Consider the following 18514-nt stretch of genomic DNA (forward strand, 5'->3'; position numbering starts at 1 on the left):
TTATGACATTGCATTTCACAAAATAACATTTCTAAACCTAATAATGAAGGAATTGAAAGAAAAAAAAATAGGAAACAAAAAACACAACTCTCAGAAACTTTGCAACTCCTAAACCTTTGATGGGATTAACTTGCTTCCAAGGACATTGCAAAACTTTGCTATTCAATATATTACTGTATGTATAAAGCATAGACCACAAAGTTCACTGTTATCAACAGTTTAAAAACAGTTGCTTAACATTACCTGCTGTGGAGCTGTAAATTATTCCTCTGCACTGCAGTTCACCTGAGCAACCCCTCCATGTGACCTCCAATATACAGCTTGCCTAAAGCTAACTACAGTTAACCCCATGGCTGCCAGTAAGTGCTGCAACATACCTCAGCAGCACATTCTGGCAGCCATTTGGTTTAAAGAAATGTAAGAGCCTTGTTTCTCCAACATAGGTGTGTCCGGTCCACGGCGTCATCCTTACTTGTGGGATATTCTCTTCCCCAACAGGAAATGGCAAAGAGCCCAGCAAAGCTGGTCACATGATCCCTCCTAGGCTCCGCCTTCCCCAGTCATTCTCTTTGCCGTTGTACAGGCAACATCTCCACGGAGATGGCTTAGAGTTTTTTGGTGTTTAACTGTAGTTTTTATTATTCAATCAAGAGTTTGTTATTTTAAAATAGTGCTGGTATGTACTATTTACTCTGAAACAGAAAAGAGATGAAGATTTCTGTTTGTAAGAGGAAAATGATTTTAGCAACCGTTACTAAAATCGATGGCTGTTTCCACACAGGACTGTTGAGAGGAATTAACTTCAGTTGGGGGAAACAGTGAGCAGACTTTTGCTGCTTGAGGTATGACACATTTCTAACAAGACAATGTAATGCTGGAAGCTGTCATTTTCCCTATGGGATCCGGTAAGCCATTTTTATTACATAAAGAAAAAAAGGGCTTCACAAGGGTTTTTAAGACTGTAGACATTTTCTGGGCTAAAACGATTGAATATATAAGCATATTTTATACTTCATAGCTTTGAGGAATTATTTTATTCTTGGGAATTATGTAAAATAACCGGCAGGCACTGTTTTGGACACCTTATTCTCTAGGGGCTTTCCCTAATCATAGGCAGAGCCTCATTTTCGCGCCTCTATTGCGCACTTGTTTTTGGGAAGCATGACATGCAGATGCATGTGTGAGGAGCTCTGATACATAGAAAAGACTTTCTGAAGGCGTCATTTGGTATCGTATTCCCCTTTGGGCTTGGTTGGGTCTCAGCAAAGCAGATACCAGGGACTGTAAAGGGGTTAAATATAAAAACGGCTCCGGTTCCGTTATTTTAAGGGTTAAAGCTTTCAAATTTGGTGTGCAATACTTTTAAGGCTTTAAGACACTGTGGTGAAATTTTGGTGAATTTTGAACAATTCCTTCATACTTTTTCACATTTGCAGTAATAAAGTGTGTTCAGTTTAAAATTTAAAGTGACAGTAACGGTTTTATTTTAAAACGTTTTTTGTACTTTGTTATCAAGTTTATGCCTGTTTAACATGTCTGAACTGCCAGATAGACTGTGTTCTGTATGTGGGGAAGCCAAGGTTCCTTCTCATTTAAATAGATGTGATTTATGTGACACAAAATTTAGAGAAAATGATGCCCAAGATGATTCCTCAAGTGAGGGGAGTAAGCATGGTACTGCATCATCCCCTCCTTCGTCTACACCAGTCTTGCCCACACAGGAGGCCCCTAGTACATCTAGTGCGCCAATACTCCTTACTATGCAACAATTAACGGCTGTAATGGATAATTCTATCAAAAACATTTTAGCCAAAATGCCCACTTATCAGCGAAAGCGCGACTGCTCTGTTTTAGAAAATACTGAAGAGCATGAGGACGCTGATGATATTGGTTCTGAAGTGCCCCTACACCAGTCTGAGGGGGCCAGGGAGGTTTTGTCTGAGGGAGAAATTTCAGATTCAGGGAAAATTTCTCAACAAGCTGAACCTGATGTGATTACATTTAAATTTAAATTGGAACATCTCCGCGCCCTGCTTAAGGAGGTGTTATCTACTCTGGATGATTGTGAGAATTTGGTCATTCCAGAGAAATTATGTAAAATGGACAAGTTCCTAGAGGTCCCGGGCCCCCCCGAAGCTTTTCCTATACCCAAGCGGGTGGCGGACATTGTAAATAAAGAATGGGAAAGGCCCGGCATACCTTTCGTCCCTCCCCCTATATTTAAGAAATTGTTTCCTATGGTCGACCCCAGAAAGGACTTATGGCAGACAGTCCCCAAGGTCGAGGGGGCGGTTTCTACTCTAAACAAACGCACCACTATACCCATAGAAGATAGTTGTGCTTTCAAAGATCCTATGGATAAAAAATTAGAGGGTTTGCTTAAAAAGATGTTTGTTCAGCAAGGTTACCTTCTACAACCAATTTCATGCATTGTTCCTGTCACTACAGCAGCGTGTTTCTGGTTCGATGAACTAGAAAAGGCGCTCAATAAAGATTCTTCTTATGAGGAGATTTTGGACAGAATTCATGCTCTCAAATTGGCTAACTCTTTCACCCTAGACGCCACTTTGCAATTGGCTAGATTAGCGGCGAAAAATTCTGGGTTTGCTATTGTGGCGCGCAGAGCGCTTTGGCTAAAATCTTGGTCAGCGGATGCGTCTTCCAAGAACAAATTGCTTAACATTCCTTTCAAGGGGAAAACGCTGTTTGGCCCTGACTTGAAAGAGATTATTTCTGATATCACTGGGGGCAAGGGCCACGCCCTTCCTCAGGATAGGTCTTTCAAGGCCAAAAATAAACCTAATTTTCGTCCCTTTCGCAGAAACGGACCAGCCCCAAGTGCTACGTCCTCTAAGCAAGAGGGTAATACTTCTCAAGCCAAGCCAGCCTGGAGGCCAATGCAAGGCTGGAACAAAGGTAAGCAGGCCAAGAAACCTGCCACTGCTACCAAGACAGCATGAGATGTTGGCCCCCGATCCAGGACCGGATCTGGTGGGGGGCAGACTCTCTCTCTTCGCTCAGGCTTGGGCAAGAGATGTTCTGGATCCTTGGGCGCTAGAAATAGTCTCCCAAGGTTATCTTCTGGAATTCAAGGGGCTTCCCCCAAGGGGGAGGTTCCACAGGTCTCAATTGTCTTCAGACCACATAAAAAAACAGGCATTCTTACATTGTGTAGAAGACCTGTTAAAAATGGGAGTGATTCATCCTGTTCCATTAGGAGAACAAGGGATGGGGTTCTACTCCAATCTGTTCGTAGTTCCCAAAAAAGAGGGAACATTCAGACCAATCTTAGATCTCAAGATCCTAAACAAGTTTCTCAAGGTTCCATCGTTCAAAATGGAAACCATTCGAACAATTCTTCCTTCCATCCAGGAAGGTCAATTCATGACCACGGTGGATTTAAAGGATGCGTATCTACATATTCCTATCCACAAGGAACATCATCGGTTCCTAAGGTTCGCATTTCTGGACAAGCATTACCAGTTTGTGGCACTTCCGTTCGGATTAGCCACTGCTCCAAGAATTTTCACAAAGGTACTAGGGTCCCTTCTAGCGGTGCTAAGACCAAGGGGCATTGCAGTAGTACCTTACTTGGACGACATACTGATTCAAGCGTCGTCCCTTCCACAAGCAAAGGCTCACACTGACATTGTCCTGGCCTTTCTCAGATCTCACGGGTGGAAAGTGAACGTAGAAAAAAGTTCTCTATCTCCGTCAACAAGGGTTCCCTTCTTGGGAACAATAATAGACTCCTTAGAAATGAGGATTTTTCTGACAGAGGCCAGAAAATCAAAACTTCTAAACTCTTGTCAAATACTTCATTCTGTTCCTCTTCCTTCCATAGCGCAGTGCATGGAAGTAATAGGTTTGATGGTAGCGGCAATGGACATAGTTCCTTTTGCGCGAATTCATCTAAGACCATTACAACTGTGCATGCTCAGTCAGTGGAATGGGGACTATACAGACTTGTCTCCGACGATACAAGTAGATCAGAGGACCAGAGATTCACTCCGTTGGTGGCTGTCCCTGGACAACCTGTCACAGGGGATGAGCTTCCGCAGACCAGAGTGGGTCATTGTCACGACCGACGCCAGTCTGGTGGGCTGGGGCGCGGTCTGGGGACCCCTGAAAGCTCAGGGTCTTTGGTCTCGGGAAGAATCTCTTCTCCCGATAAATATTCTGGAACTGAGAGCGATATTCAATGCTCTCATGGCTTGGCCTCAGCTAGCAAAGGCCAAGTTCATACGGTTTCAATCAGACAACATGACGACTGTTGCGTACATCAACCATCAGGGGGGACCAAAATCATTCAATGGGCGGAGACTCACTCCTGCCACTTGTCTGCAATCCACATCCCAGGAGTGGAAAATTGGGAAGCGGATTTTCTGAGTCGTCAGACATTTCATCCGGGGGAGTGGGAACTCCATCCGGAAATCTTTGCCCAAATTACTCAATTGTGGGGCATTCCAGACATGGATCTGATGGCCTCTCGTCAGAACTTCAAGGTTCCTTGCTACGGGTCCAGATCCAGGGATCCCAAGGCGACTCTAGTAGATGCACTAGTAGCACCTTGGACCTTCAAACTAGCTTATGTATTCCCGCCGTTTCCTCTCATCCCCAGGCTGGTAGCCAGGATCAATCAGGAGAGGGCATCGGTGATCTTGATAGCTCCTGCGTGGCCACGCAGGACTTGGTATGCAGACCTGGTGAATATGTCATCGGCTCCACCATGGAAGCTACCTTTGAGACGAGACCTTCTTGTTCAAGGTCCGTTCGAACATCCGAATCTGGTCTCACTCCAACTGACTGCTTGGAGATTGAACGCTTGATCTTATCAAAGCGAGGGTTCTCAGATTCTGTCATTGATACTCTTGTTCAGGCCAGAAAGCCTGTAACTAGAAAAATCTACCACAAAATATGGAAAAAATATATCTGTTGGTGTGAATCTAAAGGATTCCCTTGGGACAAGATAAAAATTCCTAAGATTCTATCCTTTCTTCAAGAAGGTTTAGAGAAAGGATTATCTGCAAGTTCTTTGAAGGGACAGATTTCTGCCTTGTCTGTGTTACTTCACAAAAAGCTGGCAGCTGTGCCAGATGTTCAAGCCTTTGTTCAGGCTCTGGTTAGAATCAAGCCTGTTTACAAACCTTTGACTCCTCCTTGGAGTCTCAATTTAGTTCTTTCAGTTCTTCAGGGGGTTCCGTTTGAACCCTTACATTCCGTTGATATTAAGTTATTATCTTGGAAAGTTTTGTTTTTGGTTGCAATTTCTTCTGCTAGAAGAGTTTCAGAATTATCTGCTCTGCAGTGTTCTCCTCCTTATCTGGTGTTCCATGCAGATAAGGTGGTTTTGCGTACTAAACCTGGTTTTCTTCCGAAAGTTGTTTCTAACAAAAACATTAACCAGGAGATAGTCGTGCCTTCTTTGTGTCCGAATCCAGTTTCAAAGAAGGAACGTTTGTTGCACAATTTGGATGTAGTTCGTGCTCTAAAATTCTATTTAGATGCTACAAAGGATTTTAGACAAACATCTTCCTTGTTTGTTGTTTATTCTGGTAAAAGGAGAGGTCAAAAAGCAACTTCTACCTCTCTCTCTTTTTGGCTTAAAAGCATCATCAGATTGGCTTACGAGACTGCCAGACGGCAGCCTCCTGAAAGAATCACAGCTCATTCCACTAGGGCTGTGGCTTCCACATGGGCCTTCAAGAACGAGGCTTCTGTTGATCAGATATGTAAGGCAGCGACTTGGTCTTCACTGCACACTTTTACTAAATTTTACAAATTTGATACTTTTGCTTCTTCTGAGGCTATTTTTGGGAGAAAGGTTTTGCAAGCCGTGGTGCCTTCCATCTAGGTGACCTGATTTGCTCCCTCCCATCATCCGTGTCCTAAAGCTTTGGTATTGGTTCCCACAAGTAAGGATGACGCCGTGGACCGGACACACCTATGTTGGAGAAAACAGAATTTATGTTTACCTGATAAATTACTTTCTCCAACGGTGTGTCCGGTCCACGGCCCGCCCTGGTTTTTTAATCAGGTCTGATGATTTATTTTCTTTAACTACAGTCACCACGGTATCATATGATTTCTCCTATGCAAATATTCCTCCTTTACATCGGTCGAATGACTGGGGAAGGCGGAGCCTAGGAGGGATCATGTGACCAGCTTTGCTGGGCTCTTTGCCATTTCCTGTTGGGGAAGAGAATATCCCACAAGTAAGGATGACGCCGTGGACCGGACACACCGTTGGAGAAAGTAATTTATCAGGTAAACATAAATTCTGTTTTTTGCAGTAGCTCAATGAAGATTCTATTCCAGTTGAGAACGTTATCAAAACGTTTTTCTTCACATTACTTTACTGTATAAAGTTTGCAGATAAATTATGTGATCAGCTTTTCTGCAATTAAAAGTCTTTCTGATTCAAACAATAAAGAAACCTACTTGTATGGTCTTAGGGGAGTCAAAGTATTCAGTTTCACTTTTTTTTATCTCCTAGAAGTCATAGGGTATGACTAAATTATTATTTAATAAATTACATAGAACATACATTATTGCCAAAAAGCAGTACTTAAAATATTTATTTATTAATGCCAAGACTGTCAGTGCGGACAAGCCTGGCAGCAATCCGAGGCAGCACACAAGAGAGATGGCTCAGATAGATTTAAAGGGACATAAAACCCAAATTTGTTTATTCATGATTTAGAAAGAACATGCAATTGTAAACAACTTTCTAATTTACTTCCATTATCTAATTGGTTTCATTATCTTAATATTCTTTGCTGAAAAGCATATCTAGATAGGCTCAGTAGATGCTGATTGGTGGGTGCACATAGATTCCTCATATGATTGGCTCACCCATATGCATTGCTATTTCTTCAACATATATCTAAAAAAATAAAACAAATTAGATAATAGACGTAAATTTGAATGTTTAAAATTGTATTCTCTAACTGAATCATGAAAGAAAATGGTTGGGTTTAGTGTCCCTTTAATGTTAAAAAAGGCTAAAGCATCCTCCCTTGAATAATATCTCATATAATATGCTAGGTCTGTAGTTGTACAGTCTCACCATACAATTGTGCTTCTTCCAGTTAGACCTGCTTGAGGACGGAATGTGAGGAACGCAGTCACACACACAGGAATAAAATAGCAAATTAGTGCACAATATGGAACATTCTAAATGTTTAGGAGTGGCAAGCAATTGAGTTACAAGAAATAATGCTGCCCATAAAAATGGCCCCACACCATCTAATACAGCAAACTTTGAGCTGCCTTGTTACTCTGACATATATGTAATAACAAAGAAGCCCTCTTGTACGCAGAACAGTTCCTATAGAGGATTCTGCAGAGCTTAGTTTGCTATATGAGATGGTAACTGAACACAGGCAGGAGAGCCATGGTAGATAATACTTACACTGCCCCTCAGTTCTTTTCTCCAGGATCTCCATTTCCTTCCCGCCAGCGCCACTTGAGCCCTCTAGTGCAGCTGCTCCGCCTCTTCCTCCTCAGTCTGCAGTACCCTCCAATCCAGCTCCAGTAAAATTATGCAATTGGCTCCCCCTCTAAGAGGCCGCTATGTGAGCCGCCTCAGTTGGGATCTTAAGGGCTGCGCTAAGCCTCAACCACCCAGTGGGTGGCGCTGGTGCGCAAGTCTCATATGCAGCAAATTAGCTATGGAGAGAAGCCGACCTGCTCACGGCCTCTCTCCATAGCTTAACATGGGGATATTTTTTTTTTTCCATCTAAAGGGGAGGAGAGTCCACGGCTTAATTTATTACTGTTGGAAATTTAGAACCAGGCCACCAGGAGGAGGCAAAGACACCCCAGCCAAAGGCTTAAATACCTCCCTCATCCCCCAATCTTCGGCAATTCTCTGTGACGAAAGGCAAAGAATGACTGGAGTAGTCTCTTATGGAGGGTAGTACTCTTCGGAATGGGACTGGAGTTTTAAGTAGTCCTGTCAGCCTCTCATTGAGAGACTGGGTGAAAGTCTTTCAGCGTACCCATCCCGACTCATTTTAACAGCTCCACAAGCAATCGGCGTTGACGAGTTTCGCTGTCTGCTTTTTACACTCAAGTCCATGTCAAGAGCGGGGCTGTGTTCCTGTTCCACGGCGTAGATTCTGGTAAAATCGTTTCATTTTTATTATATAACACCACTGAAGACAGGGTCACAGTGTGACGCCTTTTATCTTTTAAAAGAATCAAGGGTTGATATTCCTGGAAAGGGGATTATTGAACAGGGGGGTTTATACATGATATTGTTTGTGTCATTGCTGCATTATGTGCGAGATGAGGCTCTGGCAATGTGTGGAACTTTCAGGTTTCTGCCGGGCATTCCATGTGACCAGGTGTGGCTATCTGCTTCCTCTGTTGATCAGCGGCGCAGGAGACAAAACGGTTTCTGTAGTCCGGGTCATAGGAGGTGGGGAATGCATCGGCCATTGGAGGTATAAAGGTGCCTATTTATTAAGTTAATCTAGTCCTTAATATCAGCGCAAGCTATGGAGGACTCTGACGCGTTAGAGGGCTCGCCCTCTTTAACTAGGTCTCATTCCTGTGTTTATTGTGAGGAGGTTCTGGTAGAACAGCCTGCTCAACTAAGTTCCACATGCCTTAATAAAGTTATGACATCTAAGAGCAAACGGATGTCTAGTACTACTGAGCCGTCCACCTCTGAGGAGTCTCCATCCCGTGAGGTGCGTTCCCTGCATCCATCTCCTATTGCACATGCAGCTCCCCAGGGTCCAACCATTACTCCTGCGGGAGAGATTCGTTGGCAGTCAGATTTTGTGGATCAACTGTAAACAGCGGTATCGAAAGTGATTCATGCCTTACCACATTCTGCTAAGCGTAGGGCGTACCATGGAGGCCCGGCCCAGGGGTTGTCTATGCCTGTGGAGCTATCGGAGGCGTTATACGATTACGAGGCCCACTCCGACTCTTCGGGGGAGGCCCCTTCTGGGTCGGAGTCTGTGTCATATAAACCTCCGACTGCAGAGGAGCCTGACTTAAGGTTTAGGATGGAAAATTTGCGCTTTTTGCTGAAACAAATGCTTGCTACTCTGGAGGTTCCGGAATCGAAACTTCCAGAAAAACCTGCGATTCCTAAGCTTGATAAAGTATAGGACAGGTGGGGCCTTGGGCCTTCCCAGGTCCTGTTAAGATGGCGAATATTATTAAGAATGAATGGGAGCGATTAGGTTCTTCCTTTAAGAAGCTGTTCCCCATCCCGGACTCTCAGCTTGAGTTGTGGGGTACTGTCCCTAAGGTGGATGGTGCTATCTCCATGCTCGCAAAGTGTACAACTATTCCCCTAGAGGATAGTTCGTCGTTTAAAGAGCCCATGGATGAAAAGTTGGAAAACATGTTAAGGAAAATGTTTCAACACACAGGGTTTGTTTTTCAGCCGCCGGCGGCTGTAACCGCGGTCGCAGAGGCTGCGACATATTGGTGTGAATACCTGTGTGAAATGGTCGAGGGGGAGACTTCCATTAACGAGATACAGGACAAGATTAAGACGGTGAAGATTGCCAATTCTTTCATATGTGATGCCAATATGCAAATTATCCGCCTGATCGCTAAGGTGTCAAGTTTTTCCGTCTTTGCTCGCAGGGCTCTGTGGCTAAAGTCTTGGTCTGCGGCCATGACCTCGACATGAAGTCAAGGCTGTTGTCGCTCCCTTTTCAAGGGAAGATTCTGTTCAGTCCAGGATTGGATTTGATCATATCTACGGTTACGGGAGGCAAGGGAGCTTTAATACCGCAGAATAAGGCTAAGCCTAAAGGATCTACTTTTCGTCCCTTTCGTGCAGACAAGGCCCAGCGAAAGCGGACCAGTGCAAGGGTACTTGGAAACCGGCTCATTCTTGGAACAAGTCTTAAGCAGAGCAAGAAGCCCACCGAGACAAAATCGGCATGAAGGGGCGGCCCCCGACCGGTCTCTGGACCAAGTAGGGGGCAGATAATCTCTCTTCTCAGAAGCATGGTTACAGGACGTTCAGGATCCTTTGGTTCTGGACGTTGTCACCCAGGGCTACAGGATAGAGTTCAGATCCCATCCGCCCAGGGGCAGATTCCTCCTATCAAACCTGTCTTCAAAACCGAAAAAGAGAGAAGCCTTTCTAGATTGTGTGAGAGATCTCTCCTCTCTATGTGTCGTCGTACCAGTACCCCAAGCAGAAAGGGGTCTAGGGTACTATTCAGATCTTTTTGTGGTTCCAAAGAAGGGCACGTTCCGCCCGATTCTGGACCTAAAGTGTTTGAACAAATTTCCGAGTGTTCCATCATTCAAAATGGAAACCATAAGATCTATATTCTTCCCCCTAGTTCAAGAGGGACAGTTCATGACCCTAGACTTGAGGGACACTTGCCTTCATGTGCCAATATACAGGGACCACTTCAAGTTCCTGAGATTAGTGTTTCTGGACCAACACTTCCTGATTGTGGCCCTTCCTTTTTGGTCTGGCGACGGCCCCGAGAGTCTTCACGTAGGTTCTGGGCGCTACTTGCGGTGGCCAGAGGCATTGCTGTGGCGCCCTATCTGGACGACATCCTAGTCCAGGAGCCGTCGCTCAGTATCGCAGAGGATTATTCAAGGGCTCTCCTTTTTTTGCTCCAATCTCACGGTTGGAAGATCAACTCAGGAAAGAATTCTCTGATTCCCAGCAACAGGGTGGAGTTTCTGGGTACGATAATAGACTCTTATGTCCAAAAAATATTCTGACTGTCGACGCAGGAAGATTACGTCCTCTTGTCTTGCCCTTCAGTCCTCCTCAAGCCCCTTGGTGGCTCAGTGTATGGAGGTGATCGGACTCATGGTCTCCAGCATAGACGTCGGTTCATTCGCCAGGTTCCATCTCAGACCTCTTCAGTTGTGCATGTTGAGACAGTGGAACGGCGATCATTCAGATCTATATCAGAAGATATCCATGGATGCTCGGACCAGGGACCCCCTCTTTTGGTGGATCCGTCCGGGGCAATTGTCCATGGGGACATCCTTTTTGAGACCGTCCTGGGAGATTGTGACCACGGACGCGAGTCTAGCAGGATGGAGAGCTGTTTGGGGTGCCAGGATGGCACAAGGCAGATGGTCCTGGGAGGAGTCTCTCCTTCCGATTAAATATTCTGGAACTCCAAGCAATCTACAATGCTCTGAAGGCATGGCCTCCTCCTGGGGTCGTTCCGTTTCATCAGATTCCAGACAGACAACATTACCTCGGTGGCTTACATCAACCACCAAGGGGGTACAAGGAGCTCCCTGGCTATGAGGGAGGTGTCTCGGATCTTGGAGTGGACGGAGTCCCACAACTGCTCGCTCTCGGCGATTCACATTCCTGGTGTGGACAACTGGGAAGCAGACTTTCTCAGCAGGCAATTCTTCCATCCAGGGGAATAGTCTCTTCACCCCGAAGTGTTTGCGGAGATTAGTCTCAGGTGGGGAATGCCGGAGATGGCCCTTGTGGCGTCCAGACTCAATTGCAAGCTACCCTGATATGGGTCGAGGTCCAGGGATTTTCAGGCAGAGCTGGTAGATGCCTTAGCAGTGCCTCGAGGGTTCAACCTAGCTTACATTTTTCCAACGTTACCACTTGTACCTCGTGTAGTGGCACCCATCAAAAAGGAGCGAGCTTCAGCCATTCTGATTGCCGCGGAGGACGTGGTTTGCGGATCTGGTGGGGATGTCATCCTCACCGCCGTGGAGGTTACCCTGGCACAGGGATCTGCTGGAACAGGGACCCTTTCAACATCAAAATCTCGATTCTCTGAGGCTGACTGCGTGGCGATTGAACGCCTAGTTTTGGCCAAGAGAGGCTTTTCGCAAAGTGTGATTGATACTCTTATTCAGGCAAGGAAGTCAGTCAATCGTCGCATCTACCATAAGGTGTGGAGGACTTACTTGTCCTGGTGTGAGAAGCATGGATATCCTTGTCATAAGATGAAGGTATCCAGGATTCTGTCCTTTCTTCAAGATGGTTTGGAGAAGGGTCTTGCTGCTAGTTCCTTAAAGGGACAGATTTCGGCATTGTTAGTCTTGTTGCATAGGAGACTCGCTGAGCTCCCTGACATCCAATCCTTTGTTCAGGCTCTGTCTAGAATCAGGCCAGCCTTTAGACAGTTTGCTCCCCCCATGGAGCTTAAATTTGGTCCTTAAGGTTTTGAAGAGGGTTCCGTTTGAGCCTATGCATTCCATTGACATTAAGATTCTGTCCTGGAAGGTTCTCTTCCTGTTGGCCATTGCATCAGCACACAGAGTATCTGAGCTGGCTACTTTGCAATGTGAGCTGCCTTATCTGGTTTTTCATGTGGATAAGGATAAGCGCAAGGGGCAGAGAGCCTCTTCTACTTTGTCCTTTTGATTGAGGAGCTTGATTTGCTTGGCCTATGAGACAGCAGGACATAAGCCTCCTCAGAGGATCACAGCTCATTCAACCAGGGCTGTGGCTTCTTCTTGGGCCTTCAAGAATGAGGCCTCTATGGAGCAAATGTGTAAGGCCTGGTCCTCCTTACACAATTTTTCAAATTTGCCATTTTTGCTTCTGCGGAAGCCGTTTTTGGGGGAGAGGTTTTGCAGGCTGTGGTGCCCTCAGATTAGGGTCTGCCTTTTACCCTCCGGTTTCATTCAGTGTCCCCTAGATCTTGGGTATATGTTCCCAACATTAATGAATTAAGCCATGGACTCTCCTCCCGTTTAGATGGAAAACATAAATTATGCTTACCTGATAATTTCATTTCCATCGAGGGGAGGAGAGTCCATGGCTCCCGCCTGTATCTCCGATGGACGGACCTAAATTTTATTGTCTTCTGGCACCATTTATACCCTGATATTTCTCCTACTGTTCCTTGTTCCCTCGGCAGAATGACTGGGGGATGAGGGAGGTGGGAGAGGTATTTAAACCTTTGGCTGGGGTGTCTTTGCCTCATACTGGTGGCCAGGTTCTAAATTCCCAACAGTAATGAATGAAGCCGTGGACTCTCCTTCCCTCGATGGAAATGAAATTATCAGGTACGCATAATTTATTTGGGTTTTTTTTAAGAATTGTTTTTCTTTATTTTAAAGCATTAAAAATATGACAGGTGAAGCACTGCCTCACCTGCCTCCAATGACTGCATGTCCCTGCATGGCTTCACCCTGCACCTCCCATCATGCTCTTTTTTCACATTCAGTGTTCACACTTCATAAATGCCAAATACCATTATTGTATTATTAAGGACTTATCCTGCAAGATCCTGACAAGTAATTTTCAGTGGAACCTTTTCAGCTCAGTTGATTCTAGGCTTCAGCTACCACCACTGATGTGCTTTTTCCGGTACTTTATGCTTTAACCCTTGAACAAATCGCCAAATAATTGAAGAAAAAATATTTGCTGAACAATGTAATGTATTTGACACACCTACAACAACTTTTATTTATTTTTTTGTTTTTCAGTTTCAGATTTATGGCGGTTACTTCGCAGTTATATCAGTTATTTTTTGTGTGAGTGGATTATACCGTCTTGTGAAAAGCTGCCAGAAACGAGATGCACAGGAATTGCCACAGACTTGAAACCAATGCCATAAGTGGGGCTTGCAATGGCAACTGTATGCGGGATCACCAAAAAGTGCATAGTGAATGCACAAACCCTTATATTGTCCCTAATTCAATAATGTTAACCCTTTGTGTTCCAAGTTTGCTCCATATTTGTTACATTGATTTATTTTTTTTATTTATAGAAATCTATTTTTTTACTGACTTGAGTTATGTAGTTCAACACAAACATCTGCTAATACATTACGTAGTTGATAATACAAGGCTTATATAAAGGCAAATACTAAATGTATATATATTTTTTAATTCTGTTAAAAAATGTTATGTTTTTCTTTATGGTTTTATTAGTGAATACATGGAACATTATTTATTATAGTATTGTATAAATAATATATAGAACAATCTTATTCCTATCCCAACCATTAAATATTAAAGTTAGAACCACTATATTTATAAACAATATATATATGTTTATAAGATAAGTGCATTCTTGCTTTCGTTTAGCAACAAATGCGGAATATGGCAGTGGCATTCAGATCTTTTTTAGAGACGGATTTCTTATTTTGAAAGTGCAACATACAAAGATCAGGATTTTTTTCAGAAATGTGTGCAAATATATATATATATATAATATATATATATATATATATATATATTATATATATATATAATATTACTGTATAAAAAACATAACTATTTTCACAGGATATGTGGTGTTGCTGGTACAAGTGCCTGTTTTGCAAATTGGGGGAAGCTGAGAATAATGTAATGTTACAGCAAAAGACATTACAGTACCACAAGTAACCATTTGCTAAACACAATCCTTTTTAGGGCCAATTTGTGGTGTGCAGATCTGAAAATACTAGCTCCAGATTTAATTCTTGTTCTTGAAAAATGGATTCAGCATTTCACAGAATGTACATAAAAAATGACACTATTGTAGTTATAAAACCCATGTGTGTTTTACATCATACAAAATAACAATAGTATTGAAGTATGCAGTAATACCTTTTTTATTGGCCTATCATTATATAGTAAAAGACCATCTTTTGATATTTTCTTCTCTTCCTCAGGTCTGAAGCAAAACTAAACTGAGAAAGAGAGGAAACTCTCGAAAGCTTGTCTTTTACTATACAATGTTAGGACAATAAAAAAGGTATTGCTACCTACTGCAATACTCTTGTTATTGTGATATGCAACTACTGGACTAATAAAGCTACTTCAATCTACATCATACAAATGAACAATTTATAAAATTAGGTGAAAACAATACATTCATTTTCAGGTATATTAAAATGACAGTAAAGTCAAAATTAAACTTAAGTTGATTGGATAGAGCATGAAATATTAAACAACTTTCCAATATACTTATATTATCAATTTTACTTAGTCCTCTTGGTATCCTTTGTTAAAGAGTGATCCTAAGGAAGTCAGAAACAATGTTTATATCTATTATACATAGTTGCAAACACTGCTGCTGTAGACTGCTAAATACATGTGCAGGCTCCTATCAGCCCACTTAGTTTTACTCCTCAACAAAGGATACAAAGAGAACAAATCAAATTTGATAATAGAAGTAACCAGTATGCTTTATCTCACATTGGTTTTAAAACCTGGCTTCAGGCCTCCCTAACAGGCCGCATATTGAGGATATCTGAACTAGAGCACAGGTGAAATAATCAGCTGATTAGTAACCATGGTTATTTTTACCTGTTCTCATCCAAGGTAATCCTGAAAATCTGGCCTGTTGGGGAGGCCTAAGGACAGGTTTGAAAACCAGTGCTCTATCTGAATTATGAAAGTTTAATTTCGACTTTATTGTCCTTTCTTAAGGGCTACATTTTTATTCTGGCAAGTATATAAGTATGTATCTATGAATTTCAGTATGAAACTATCAGTATTCTTTGTCATTTTTTGTACCATTTGTTGGTACGTTTTTCTAAGCATTTTCCCCTCTTGTCCATGTTATTAGTAAATTGTCTTTGTTCTCTAAGACTACAAACAGGATATAATATTTAGGTGCTTGTCCTTCAACCAAAGTAAACAAATACTTAGCCTTCTAAGCACACTAATGACAGATGTGTACTCATATATAATTAAAGGACTACTAAATACAGTATAATTTAATAAATTACTTACTTTGAATTTTAAGCAGTAGAATATTTTCTGGAAAATGTTATAGTTAATCCAATTTTCACACCCTCTGTCATGTGACAGCCATCAGCCAATCACAAAATGCATATGTACAGTATTTACTGTGCACTTTTGCAAATGCCAAGTAGGAGCTGGAGCCTCAGTGTGCATATAAAATGTGCATGTTTTGATAAAGAAATTATATTGGATTTTTTTTATTATTATTGCATGCTCTATCTGAATTATAGAACTTTAATAATTTTGACTTTAGTGGCCTTTTTATTCATACTTTGATTGTTTGGAGAATGCTTTGGAAACCGCACTAAGCTATTAAAGGGACACTGTACCCAAAAAAATTATTTTGTGATTCATATAGAGCAAGCAACTTTCTAATTTACTCCTATTATCAATTTTTCTTCGTTCTCTTGCTATCTTTATATGAAAAAGAAGGCATCTAAGCTTTTTTCTTGGTTCAGCACTCTGGACAGCAGTTTTTGATTGGTGGATGAATTTATCCACCAATCAGCAAGGACAACCTAGGTTGTTCACCAAAAATGGGCCGGCATCTAAACTTACATTCTTGCATTTCAAATAAAGATACCAAGAGAATAAAGAACATTTGATAATAGGAGTAAATTAGAAAGTTGCTTAAAATTGCATGCTCTATCTGAATCACAAAATAAATTTTTTGGGTACAGTGTCCCTTTAAGTTAAAGGGACATGAAACACATTTTTTTTCATTCATGATTCAGATAGAGAAGAGTTTTAAACAACATTCCAATTTACTTCTATTATCTAATTTGCTTCATTGTTTAGATATCCCTTGTTGAAGAAATAACAGTACACATGGGTGAGCCAATCACACAAAGCATCTATGTGCAGCCACCAATCAGCAGCTACTGAGCCTATCTAGATATGCTTTTAAACAAAGGATATCAAGAGGATGAAGCAAATTAGATAAAAGAAGTGAATTGAAAAGTTGTTTAAAAAATTGCATGCTCTTTCAAAATCATGAGAGAAAATATTTGTGTTTCATGTGCGTTTAAAAACAATTTCCTTGCTGGATGCTACTCTCAATCTTCAGATTATGGGCCTGAGTCTCTAAAGCTCTCTGTGGCCTGGCAGTGTTATCTAAGTCTAATCAGTACTGTGAGGTCCTTTAATTTTTAGAAAGACCAATTTTACCTTGAAAGTTCTCTCTCTCTATGCTGAGTTCTGGATGTAAAGTATGTAAAATAGAATGTGTATCTTGTTTGTCACAGAAGACTGGCAATATCTGATTTCTACAACGGTTCAGTTGGGTGCCTTTTTATGTTGTTTGTAGATTCATCCCTAATGTTCTAAATGTTAAATTATAACTTTCTGTAAGTGGTTATTTAAATGTTTCAACATTTACTATATATGATTCTATTTTATTTTTATGTTTTTAATTCTGTAACTGCACTGTTTATTTCCAGTGATCCAGTGGATTCCACTAGGTCTATCCCTGTCTTATTTATTAGTAGAAAAAAAAAGCTATGAACACAATTCATTCAAATGGAAGATGATTATGGTTCATTTTAAAAGAAGGCGCACTGCTCATTAGAGCTGCTTCATGAACTGGTTTCATGAAGCCAATTTAAGCACTTGAAAATAAATGTTATTTGTGCCCTTAAAATCAACAGGCCTTATATTTTGCATAACCTTTTAAGCAATATTTTTATTGCAGATTTCAGTTATGTTTTCTTTAAATAAAGTACTGTTATGCAAATCTGTAGTCTATCTTGCTTTCAGTAAGCGTGCTGACAAAACATCATTGTTTCACATATCTCACTCAAGTAGAATGAAATGGAACCACTATTTAAAAGCGATGCTAAACACGTTATTGTTTTTATAAAAAGCACTAAGCAGTGGGTTATACTTAAAGGGAAATCCAACATTTTTCTTTCGTGATTCAGAGAGAGGATACAATTTTAAACAGCTTTCCAATTTACTTTTATTATCAATTTTGCTTCATTCTCTTGGTATCCTTTGTTGAAGAAGCAGCAATTCACTACTGGGAGCTAACTGAACACATTGTGTGAGCCAATAACATGAGGCATATATGTGCAGCCACCAATCAGCAGCTCCAAAGCCTACCTAGGTATCCATTTTCAACAAAGGACACCAAGAGAAGAAAACAAATTGGACAATAGAAGTCAATTTGAAAGTTGTTTAAAATCACATGTTCTATCTGAATTATGAAAGAAAAAATTTGGGTTTCAAGTCAATTAAATAGAAATCATTGCAATTTGTATTCATCATTTTAAAAGGATTTTATCTCCCCCCCCCCCCTTATTTTTAACTTCATTTGTGCAGTGTCCATCGCTTCTTGTCACAGTCCTACAAGGAGGCTGTGGTCTCTACAGGAAGGCGTACCTAGCTTAGATGTTCTAGAATAACTTGAGCTTGTATACTATTCAGATAATGTTAGAGAGATGGTCTCTTAAGTGGCATTCTGCTTTTCCTGAGCATGAGCTAAAGTTCCAAAAATGTCTGCTCTCTTATCTAGCTGCAGGCAGGGCTACAGTGAGAAATTCTAAGTGCTCATTTTGCAAGAAAACAAGCAAGTTGTTTGCTTTTTTTTTTTTTTTTTTTTACTCAATCCGTTTCTGTTTACTTTGATTTAATTAGAACTGTTCTCCAATGAGCGCTCTAGCTACAAAAAAAAGTGTTGAGTGCCGTATGGCTAGAGCGCCAATTTCAACAGTTCAAACCTTTAGCTCACAAAAAACATTACTTTTGAAGTGTGCGGCCATAGCACAGGGTATTGGAATTTCAGCATTGCATTAAAAAGTAAATTAAAGGGACATTATACACTCAATTTTTCTTTGCA

The 18514-nt window shown here is 41.6% G+C and overlaps 1 protein-coding gene across 1 annotated transcript in view; it reads left to right on the plus strand.

The window, feature by feature from the left end:
• The window catches only part of SLC19A2 (solute carrier family 19 member 2), a 118724-nt gene extending 104560 nt beyond the window's left edge, over positions 1–14164 (plus strand). Inside the window, exon 6 of the mRNA XM_053706506.1 lies at positions 13429–14164. Within this exon, the coding sequence (XP_053562481.1) occupies positions 13429–13545 (117 nt within the window). The 3' untranslated portion in view covers positions 13546–14164. The remainder of the gene's footprint in view (positions 1–13428) is intronic.
• The last annotated feature ends 4350 nt before the right edge of the window (positions 14165–18514 follow it).

The sequence above is a fragment of the Bombina bombina genome, chromosome 3, assembly GCF_027579735.1.
Source record: "Bombina bombina isolate aBomBom1 chromosome 3, aBomBom1.pri, whole genome shotgun sequence".
Classification (NCBI taxonomy): Eukaryota; Metazoa; Chordata; class Amphibia; order Anura; family Bombinatoridae; genus Bombina; species Bombina bombina.